The following is an 11,785-nucleotide window of genomic DNA, read 5'->3' on the forward strand; positions in this document are numbered from 1 at the left end:
CATAAAGTCGGCTTCGACGACTTAACAAGCGTTCACCCGCGTTACTTGAGGCACTTGCCGTTGAAGATGTCAGTCCACTTCCAGATGAGTCACGTAATTCCTTTGACACAAACATTGAGTTCCTTATATATTTTGTACTATTAGTTGGAGAGTTTGACTCATTGATTACATGTGTTGTGTCCTTATATTCTCTGTATTTTTCCGGACTTTCAATATCCGTTTCGAATGTTTTATTCGTATTTATAACATATCCAGGGGGTACTGATTTATCCATATCTTCATAAATAATTTCTTTTTCACATTTATTATCTGGTGCAGTTACACAGCTAAAACGTTTCTTAATACTTTCCAACGACTTCTTCATTTTAAGTTGTTGCATATTCATTTCTATTTTGCTAAATTCGTCAAGTTTATGTTCGAATTCTTCATCATTTCCAGCTAACAATTCAGCCTCAGCCTTTGCCAAATCCATTACGTTTTTCATTTCTTTCCCAGCCGCACTTTTAAAATCTGTTTCAAAACTTTTTTGAAATGTTATATTCGGATTTTGTATATTTTCTATCATCTCCATACTATCTAGTTTTGGCAATACATCATTAAACGTATTTGAGTTGATTTTACTGACTAAAGGTTCTCTTTCGAAAGTTTCGTTCATAGCGCGGATTGCGGTACGTTGATCAAGAGTTGCAATAATCGGTGATATATTTACATCTTCTGTCATTTCTTGGAGAGTTGGAGTGTATTGGTGCCGATTGTAACGAATGTTAGTAGTGCGGGGAGTAGATTCGTAAATTTTCATAGTACCTACACTCTTTCTGACACTTTCCGGTGTTTCACAGAGTGGGTCGGAGTTAGATTGCTGACACTCAAATGTTGTGTTAGTATTTCCGATGACACACACTGTTTCATTCAAAGTCGTTGGTTTTTTGAATGTTTCATTTATTTGCTGCTTTACATTGTTTAAATTGTGAGTAACGTTGGGATCACTGTTTTGTCCAGCTATTTGTTCACCATGCAAACTGTTCTCTATTAAATTAAATGTAGTATCACTGATAAGGTCATTGTTCAGTAACATAGTCCGATGTATTATATTTTCATTGCTATTATTATCTGAATTCGCTTTTCCACCATTAAATGTGTCATCCTTGTTGAAAATTTGCACTGTTCGATTATTGCAATCCATACTTTCAGTTGAATTGTCCATGGTGCTGCTGCCAGACGCAGTTTTACTGAACGTTAGCGATATGTCATCGATTTGAGCAATGTGTGAGTCTTTTATTAAAGTGCCATCGCTGGACATTGTGAGTGATTCAAGCGCTTTGCGATCCCTTATCATATCACTTAGGGTATAACCGTCACTTGTTGCTTTGTTTGAGAAATTAAAAGCGAAACGATTTACATCTTCTAAATCTAAACTTTGAGTGGATTGTAGGAAACTTAAATTGGAAAAGTCAGCCGATGTGATTAGTGAATTATTCATACGATCTACCGATACATCCATTGAGGAACAAATTGATGATGGAGGCGAGGTATCTTGCAAAAACGACTTATGCATTGTCGTTACCAATCCGCCAATTTCCAAATTCAACATGGGTGACCCATGCTGGGACTGGTGCTGATTCATATGCAAGCCATTGGTGAGAGGAGAGTTTGACTACAATAACAAATAATATATATTAGCTTAAAATTTCGCATAAATTATATAGAGAAAAAGAAACATTTTATAATCATCTTATATATTGTTTAATAAATTATATTTAAAAAAAAAAAATTAAAATTTTTCTAATTTTTTTTAATAAATTTTTTTTCAGGAAAAATAAAATGCAATTTTAAGATAAATGTAGGACGAGAGTGTTTTTAAATTGGTTGCTTTGTAAATTCGGCGTATATTGATTTCTTATCGGAACTCATGCAACATATGTTTCGGCGAATGACTCACCTCTTGCCGCTTCTGTTTCACTACGATTTAGTAACGGACAAATGTGAGAAAGCAAAACCATGCAAAACATTGGTCGGTCTAAATACTCGGAAGTGAATAGATAGCATTTTGAAGCTATCTACGCGATTGCAAAGCATTTCGCGAATTATTTGCATAAATGATTTATTTGTTTTTTTTTTTTTGTTTATTTGCTAAAAAGTAGATAAACATGATTTACTTACAAATTGTGATTCGAGATTTTGTGCCGATTTCCGCTTGGGTCGTGTGAATGTTCTTGAGTTCAGCTTATACACTGTAAAGTCGGTGTAGGTATTTAGTGTTATCAGAGTTCATGGAACATATTGCCGTGCGTGGGATTTTCAATTAATCGAAAGACAAGACCGTGTGGACAACGCAGTTGTTGCGTTATATGTAATAAAATAGAGAAAAATAAATTATATAGATTTATGTTACATATTTGGATAATTTATAGCGTTCCACTTCTTTTTTGCTTTAATTAAAATTTTTTAATTTATAAAAAAAATATGTGGTATAATATAATTTATTTATGGAAAATTATATATGAGAAAAAACTAAATTGTAAATTCAAATTTTATTTTAATATAAGGAATTTTATATTAAATAGACCCATTATTAAATTTCAATAATATTATTATTTAATAAATAAGACATTTTAGTAATTTCCTATTTGCTCTAAATGCTTTGCCGGATTCTAGTTTAGAATTAAAGACAATCTTTTTTAAGTTAAAAAGATTTTTTTAGTTTGATCCTTTCTTTCGATTGATATTTTTTTATAACAATTTTGAGTCATATACATCCAATTATCTAAGATTATATTTTAAACGAAGCTAATGCAATCTATAGAGTTGTGACTTCCATAATAAGAAAAAAGAAATTTTAAAGTTGATAAATGTTTCATGTTAAGTAAAAAGAATTCGCTTTTGTTTGTTGGCAAAGTAACTTTCTCATTTACAAGTTCTCCAAATATGGATAAACAGCATTTGAGCGCCGCACAAATTTCCACATATTGACTTTACGTGTATGAAAAAGGCCTTACCTTGTTCCTGGTTCTGTTGCTGTTGTTGCAATTGCGTTGGTATGCAATTGTTATTTTTCCACTGTCGAAGTATATTGGAAACATCATCATGAGATTTATCATCAAGAAATCTACCATAAAACATAATTATTTATATTCTTAATCGTTTAAATTCTATATTTTGGCATTTTACATACATAAAGGAGTCGTCTTTGAGAACTTCGTCGATATCAAGTATATCCATTTCAAATGATGAACCCGTTTTGCTACTTTCCTGCAGCAGTGTTCTACATTTACTTAGCCAATAGACGCTAGCACATAAATTAATGTCTAGCAATATGAATTTAATAATTATTCAAATTCAATTTATGTTTTTGCCAAAAAAATAGTTAGAATTTTTTGGCCCAATATATATTTGAAAACGAATCTTATTTTGATATTTGGTTTTATGTAATTAATTTCTTATATTGCCTCCAATTCGTTTGTTTTTATTTTCTACATAAATCACACATTATTCATCGTTTAAAAATAAAAATAAAAAAGCAACTTCCTCTATATATTTCTTAATCCATTTAACGCAATACGCGGATGAAAAGCAACTGAAAAAATTTCTGCACAAAAGAAGAAAGGAATTATAATGCTGCCAGACTTTTATTCTTAAATATTAATTATATGAATACGACATGTTATGAGTAACATGTGTTGAATATAAAAGTCAGCACATTCGTAGTGTTGTGGTATGTTTGCTCACCACATTTAACTTATGAATATGAGTAAGCAATTTATACTTAAAAAACTTTTAGGCGTTTTACTAAAACAAAAGTACAAGAAAACCAAAAATCAATTTGTTTTTGTTTAAAATTCACTTTTCAATATGATTTACTACCATATTTACCTACAGTTCACACTTCAATTTACTAAAGTATATAATTAATGGTTTTAATATATTTTTTATACGGCTATAGGTCACTTTTTGTTAAAATTAAGATTCAATGTTTGTTTAACATTTTTTAATTTATTCTTTATCCTTGAGAGTCATTATCAGGATAAGGATCTAACATAAATTAATATTAATGAAGTCTATATCTAAGCGTCATCCTCTTCATTTTGTTGTCTATATTGCACTATATCAAACAAGTGTTGAATATTAATTTTAACAAAAAGTGACCTATAAACGCCTTTTATGTTTTCAAGAACATCTGAAATAATACTTCGTCCTGAGGAAGAAGTCAAACAAACTTTGAAATGTTCCCGACATTTATATTGACTACTACATAATAATAAAAACAAAAATAAAAACTGATCTATAAGCTTTTATTTTCTATTCAAATCAGCCTCTTTTCACTAATTAAAAATAATTAAAAAAATGGACTCACAACTACTCTAAATATTAATTACATATATTTCATTAATAATGTATGTACACACATATATATATTTAAATTTTTTGTTGATAATTTAAAGATATTTTTAATGTTACTACGTTTATAAATTAATTTTTTAGATTTATTTTGACATATTTGATTTTGGAAAAAATAACTAAAGCTTATTTTGAAATATAATATACATATATAAGTTAATCTATAGTTGATTTTTAAATTTATTAAGTTGATTTTCATTAATAGATTTTTTTTCCAAGAAGTCAATTAGACTTCTTCCCATGAAGTCAGTTAATATAAAAGAAATATTCGAGAGAGAAGTAAGTACTACTCATATAGCCAGATAAATTTGCTATTCAACTATTTAAATAAACTACTTTTGAGATATTGAGATATTTCAACAGAAATTTTTTACAAATTAAACCGCGTGTATATATATAGAAAATACACATTTCAATAAATCCAGAAAGTCCAATTTCTATTTTTCTATTCTACTCTTATACTTCTTTACTTACTAATTAATATAAACTACTTATTAATAATAATAAATAATTTTAGCTAACTACAAATAATAATGAGCATTTATTTGATTTAATTTTAAAAACGATTTTCTTGATTATTATATCTAAAGAATATATCGGTTGGATAAGTTTGAAAAATATATAACTTTTTAAACATTTTTTATTTCGATATTTTTTATCTCATGCAATAGTATTAGTTAGATCAAGAAAAAATATCTTTTTATATGGCATACACTCTAACATAATCAATTTTCATAGAACCGTTATCCTTCCAGGAGGGGATCCATTCGTCTCGTTTGTTCCAAAAATGATAATTTGCTCTGGAATCTTCCCGACCCCAAATTAACTCTTCAGATTTTCTGTATTCTTCCCAGCCACCGGCAGATAGTCCAATTGAAATGTAGACCTTAAAAATGAATGATCAAAAATTCAACATTATTAAGAGAATTTAATTTAATTTCAAACTAAAAACTAATTTCAAATTGTGAAAAATTTTCTAGTATTTGATTGAACGTTTTTAATTATATAGAACAATGATCAACTAAAATAAACCATAGTGATTGCATTTGTATTTGGATCAATTATCTTATCAGCTCGAAGATTAACATGAAAGATCGGTGATTTTAGTCGTTCCTACGAATAAGTTAATTGAAAGAACAAAAATAAATGACTTTAACATTATCATATTATAGGTAAATGATCACATAAAAAGTAAATATATAGAGCAATAAGATCTTCAGTCATGACAAAGGACTGTTTGAAGAGATAAACTAATGTTTCACAAAAAGGACACAAATCATTATTGTCCCACAATATCCAGATTAGTTTGGTATGTGTCGTGTACATTAGCAATTTTTTTTCAATAATCTTTTCTGATTAGAGCCAGTTAACTTATACATCTTATTTTATCATCTAAGTATGTATCTTCTAATCTTTATATATCTTCTAAGTATCTGTGTCAATCTTTATTTCCTTGTATTTCCAAACAACCACGTTTTGCGGAAATAGATTTCAATTTAATTTTTTTGTTTATAAGTTTTCTATTTTAATGTAAATGCTGTGAGGATGGTTTTCTATTCATTCATAACCATTTCTCCAGGTCTTTTAAATTGAAACTTAAGTAAGTAAAAGTGGCTTGAGGGTCGCTTGTATTACAAAGATTAAGAATATCATCTTCTTATATTAGGTACAGAAATTGGTCCAAGTATTCTGCCTTATGGAATACCAGCGTTAGTTTCTTATTTTTCGATACAAAATGCTTTCTCTTTATGTGGAAAATTCTACATCAGTACAGTAGTACATCGTGTCATATTTTATTGAACGTCTGTACCATATCCACAAAAACGGGCGAGCAAAACTGCTCTACTAGAATGTATCAAATATTTCAACTACGATTCCTTATACTTGCTCTGTGGGAGTAGTACATAATTTTTTCTAAAACAGAACTGACATTTGGAATTGTATGTTCCTTAATGAAGATAGGATTCAGAAGAGTTTTTGAAACAAAATATAAAGAAAAGGTAAGTCACTTATCGGTTTCGAATATGCAGTGTCAGATTTCGGGATCATTTAAATATCAAAAACTGATTGCTATTACAAATCTGCATAATGTGTTTATATATTTATAGTGCTTAACAATGTATCCAAGAGATCAAAGAGATATTCTTGTTTTAAAGTTCCTAAAAGTCGGTTGTGTTAAGGTGTAAAAATAGAAATCAATGATTGCGCTAAAAACTTCCCATTTCTTCGCTCATTCTTGGTCAGTTACTATTTTCATAACGAAGATGTGAGTCCCACTAAATTTGTTGATTAAGATTATTATAAACATTGTATAGTCTTAGGCTACGTTAGAGCTGAAGCATTTCAAATAGCTTCGAAGAGTTTTCTGATGTTGTTGCTTCAGTTCTCGTTGGAGAATTTTTGTAGTTGAGGTTATGCGAAGTACACGATTTCAGGTGATCGGGCTATTGTCTTCTTATGTGTTGTTTTAACTTTAATAATATCTTGACGTGTTTATTATAGTGGTCTTTTTTAGACGATCTTTCGTTTTTGCCAATTTTACTGCATTTATAATGATTACATTAAGTGCTTACATTATATTGTCAGTGTCTCCAAGAGGCACTGATATCTTCAAAAGAGATCGTAGTTTTGAAGTTCGATTGCTCAAATTGCTTGTTTATATTTTAGTCAGTTAACAAATTTCCGCGTTTCGTTTTAAAGAGTTGACATCTGAATTTCTTATACACTTCTCTTTGAATTAAATCTGTTAATGTTCGTAAGTACGTAAGTTAGAGAGCTCTTCGAAATTAATTCGAAACCATTATAAGTTGCCAAATTGATTTGTTTTTCTTTTGATTTTGTTAGCCTTAAACGCTAAAAGGCATGCTTCGCATTACCTATATCTCCGACAGCTAGTAATTTACTTCTAAGTATTTCGATAAAAAAAATAAGAATTTTCTGAGCAGATGGTTAATCTCAGTTCACATTAGGCCATGGCTGGTGGAAGCTTTTGTTTCTAACATCAAGATTTAAGAAGCTGTAATTATCGAGCTTATTATTATTTATTATTGACATGTTCAAAAGTGTTAATTCAAGAACTTAGTCTAATCACAAAAGATTTCCAATTGTTTCTATTACGCGCTATAGCTCTTAGTTCACTGAGAGATTTACCTGACTCTTCGTTGATTGTCCTTATCCACTTATCCATGTAGTCTTTAGTTGATCGTGATTTCCTTAACCTTGTGGATTAGATTCTAGAGCAGCAAGTATGATTTCGCTGATGGTTTTGTTCTGTTATAGCCCACAGTCGGGCGTTGCAGATCGTTTTAGTCTATCAAAGTCTTAAAATTTGTCTCAAGTGTTTATTGATGAAGATTTGTAGATATCGAGCTTATGTTGGTTTAAAATATAGACAATAGTATATACAATTCATTTTTTGCTCAAAACTTGTAACATATTAATTAAAGTTGGAAAGTTAGCATACGATGAATATTCCGTATGAATTCTTCGTGGATTTCGTAAACGCTATGAAGTGCTTCTATATTACTTATTGGACGATTTGGACAAGTAACTTCATAATATTTGGAAAACCTGACCGGCTCAGCATAAGATGTTCCAAGGTTTTATTGAGTAACTTTTGAAGCTGAATTTAATGTACTCAACGTCTGTCTGTTATACATTCTTTTCATTACTGATTGGTCCACTGTAATCTCAAAGTATATTGGACATCATATGATGTTTAGTATCAGTTTTATTTTTATAACAGGATTAGCTCCTGGAATTTTTTTCACAGCAGTTGTATTGCAAACAAAGGAGTTGCAAAGCAGAAAAATCACTTTTTTACCTTTCATTTGGCTTTTTTAATTTTTATAATCAATTATATATACTTCAATTGCGCGATCCCTAAACTTTTACAACCCTTTATTTACACTTTTTAGTAAAAAAATAATAAATCTTTGAACTTACCTCGCCAGTGAAATACTCTAGTCCTTCATTGATTATTCCGTATTGCTTTCCATCTACAGACATAGATATACTCTCAGTCGTCCATGATATTGAGTAATTGTGAAAATTTTCACCGAAGTGATTTTCACCTAGAAATTCCATAAAATTTTCTGTACGTTTTTGGTTTTTCCAATATACTATTCCAGCATATAAATGCTTGCCGTCAATACCTGACTTGCAATCGTCTAATAAATTCTGATTACCTCGCGCAAACGCTATTCTAATTTGTGAATTTTCATCTTCATATGGGTATGCTGGTTTCAGCATTATATCTGGAATATATATTTATTATTTAGAAAATAAATTTTCTATTATATTACACGTATATTAATGGGGTCAACCTACATGGAAGTAACCAATCTCCAATCGGCAATTTCGCCCTTATATCAATGCGTCCATATTTAAAAGTAAAAAAATTCTTCGTATTGATTTGTGATGAATTAATAGCAGGATAAAATACGTTTATTATTTCGGTATTGATATAGCAGGCATCTCTAAAATTGCTCGTACATCTATGTAAGACATTTATATAATTTTTAATAGCTTTCCTTAATTTGATAAAAAAAGAACTACTTTTTTCTTAGATCAATTGGTTGGGCACGTATTTTCTCGGTTACAGTTGGCACGATGTTTAAACAACCATCACTAACGAAACAGTTCTTTTTTGAGTTATCGAAGAGCACGAATTCTACACTACGATTATCACTGTTCTTATTGTATATATCGTAACTCCAACGAGAGAGGTTAACTTCATCTGTGTTGTCAAAATTTTCTTCAAATATTAAGTCATCTATGCAATTAACTATTGCGGTAGTCGAAGTAGTCTGCGGTTTTCGGCAGTTTTGATTGTTAGTATGAGCTGTCACGCATTCCGGAATAAAATCTTCAATGCTATTTTTTTTAATATTGGATGTGATCACTTTTTTGGGTTTACTATTTTCTATTCGAAAATTTTCTGTATTCAAATATATGCTGTCATTATGGACAATCATTAAGGTAACGGAAACACGGTCGTGATTATTGAGAGTTATGTTTTGCTGACGAGCCGACCACATGTTATCTTGAGGTTTACTTAAATAGTCCATTATTGTTGAACATATATCATTTATTTCAATAACATACACAACCTCTGTTATTCCAGCTTTATCTAGAAATATTTTTTTTTAATAAATTGATTAACTTTTTCAATATAATACAATAATACATAAAGGATATAACCCTGGAACTATTTACGAAAACTGACAAGCTTACCAACACCGCGTTACTGAATCTCAGAAAAATTACAGGCTCCTCAGGGAGGTATGCAGATCTAAGGTCAGTTATTGCTTACTCTGATCAGTTAGTAGAGAGTAAAAGTTGGAAAACACTATACTTTTTATACTACCTTTTTTTATTAACAGATTTTACAGATCGCATTTACAGTCTTTGTCTCAAACAGTAATACATTTATTTAAATTATGCTTATATTTATGATCACTACAACAAAACTACGCGATCGGTTTTATTCCTATTTTGTTTATAATTGTCATTTTAATTATTCTTCTGAAATTTCGACACAGTTGGGAATAAGCAAAACTTGTGTAACGAAGATCGGAAATCTATACCCAATTTGTCTCCGATTTGCAAGGCAATCCTCAACTTTAAGCAGAAATACGAAACTGCAGTAGAGAACCATAGGCAGCTTGTCCATCACGATATACTAATCTTTGCATGGAGACTGTTAGAAATATACCTTAATCAGCTGAATTAAAGGTCGCGTAAACGTAAAAAACCGTTGCTTGCCATAAGGGATAGGGTGATTTGTATGGAATTGATAAAACTATATAAAAAATGAATAACAGAGGACTTGTCGAAGATAGTGTTTTCCGACGAAATAAAAATTATTTGAGTTATTTGCGTCCATGCATGAACGCGCATGGACTTGGGGTGTCAATGGAAGTGTTTTGCAGTTGAAAGACGTTTAGTCTACATTAAAGTATGGCAAAGAGCCAATTATGATAATGGGGCTATATGATAGATGGCGGTGTAAGTACAGTACAAAGATTTATAGATAAAATACATAATGTTATGTGAACATATTGAGCACAAACACATAACGACACGAAGCACCTAAGGAAGAGGACTAGTGATACTGGGTACAAAGTGTCTTACTGGCCACCTCAGGTCTCTGACCTTATCCCATTGAATATTCATGCGAAGTCCTTAAAGAAAATAATGTAGATGTACCAAAAGATATGAATGAATTGTGGGGCTAGGTGTGATAGTATTTCAAGATAAGAGGTGGTTATATAAAATAATATAATTTATGTGAATATTTGGTATAATAAATATTTTGAAAAAAAACTATCCATATTTGAAAATACATATATTGATAAGAATAAAACCTATAACTACGATCATGTAGATTTCTGACAGCTATCAGAAACATAAGAATCATTTAAATACGTGGACAGTAATTTAAATAATTTATTATATATTTATAACATTAATCCATAAAACTTGATGTTATATAAAAATTAGCATTAACATTTAATTCAGGTAGAAGTTCAAGTGTTTGCTTAAAAAAATCCCATAATTGATAAAGATATTTTTAGACAACAAGAACAATACTATAATGCTCGATTAAATATACTTTTGTAATTCATTTTCATTTCATTTGAAAAAAGCACATTTTTCTTTGAATAATGACGCTGATTAATTTGTTTTGTTTAAATGAATTAAATAACATCAAAGCTTCGATAATAATAATGATTTGATTTGATTAATAATGATTTGATTTTATGAATAAAATCTTTGTTTTATTAATATTTCTACAAAATCAGCATTTTATCGATTTTAGTTGCGAAGATAGGAGGCGTGTATCTTGTACATCTCTCATGTTAATGGATACATACATATATGAATACATAAATACGATAACACACACAAACAAACTGAAACATTTTGGTTCTTTTGACAATCTTACCAGGAACTGATATCTGAAATCCGGTATGTTTTAAGTCAAGTACGATTTCAGGCATCGTATATGCATAGATCTCAATAAATCCATAGACAACTAAAAAATATATTCTAAAACGCATACTAAGTCTTGAAACACTACAACAAAACACAATAATTTGAATAGATTATCTAAAACACAAAATCACACGAGCCGTTTGCAGATAGATCGAACACTGAATTGAGAGTAATGGAACGATAAGAGGTTTGGGTTGCTTGTGCTGATCTATGAATACCTCGAAACTCGTTTTCGAGCAGAGCATTTACTCATTAAAACCGCAAGTAAATAAAAACTCAATTTGTCTAATGTTCTTTCTCAGAAAATGCTTCACAGATTAATGGTAGCAAGTCATACTTGATGCACTTACTTTATTTACTTCCATCGGACTTGTTCCGAACATGCATTTTA

At 30.1% G+C, this 11,785-nt stretch overlaps 2 protein-coding genes across 2 annotated transcripts; both read right to left on the reverse strand.

The window, feature by feature from the left end:
• Nucleotides 1–4: 4 nt before the first annotated feature.
• Nucleotides 5–3,448, reverse strand: LOC119686062 (probable cyclin-dependent serine/threonine-protein kinase DDB_G0292550; the record flags this gene model as incomplete). The annotated part of the gene is made up of 4 exons (XM_038100519.1): nt 3,173–3,448; nt 2,997–3,106; nt 2,161–2,231; nt 5–1,654 (listed from the first exon to the last, which is right to left on the reverse strand). Coding segments are annotated over exons 1-4 (1,878 nt in total), but the record flags the coding sequence as incomplete, so codon positions are not given.
• Nucleotides 3,449–4,601: 1,153 nt separating this feature from the next.
• On the reverse strand, nt 4,602–11,533 carry LOC119668622 (gram-negative bacteria-binding protein 2-like; the record flags this gene model as incomplete). Its single annotated transcript, XM_038078191.1, is given in 5 exon segments — nt 4,602–5,281; nt 8,341–8,651; nt 8,725–8,891; nt 8,953–9,526; nt 11,345–11,533. Coding segments are annotated over 5 exon segments (1,353 nt in total). The 5' UTR covers nt 11,460–11,533.
• Between the last annotated feature and the right edge of the window lie 252 nt (nt 11,534–11,785).

Source organism: Teleopsis dalmanni, chromosome 1 (assembly GCF_002237135.1).
Source record: "Teleopsis dalmanni isolate 2A chromosome 1, ASM223713v2, whole genome shotgun sequence".
Taxonomy (NCBI): Eukaryota; Metazoa; Arthropoda; class Insecta; order Diptera; family Diopsidae; genus Teleopsis; species Teleopsis dalmanni.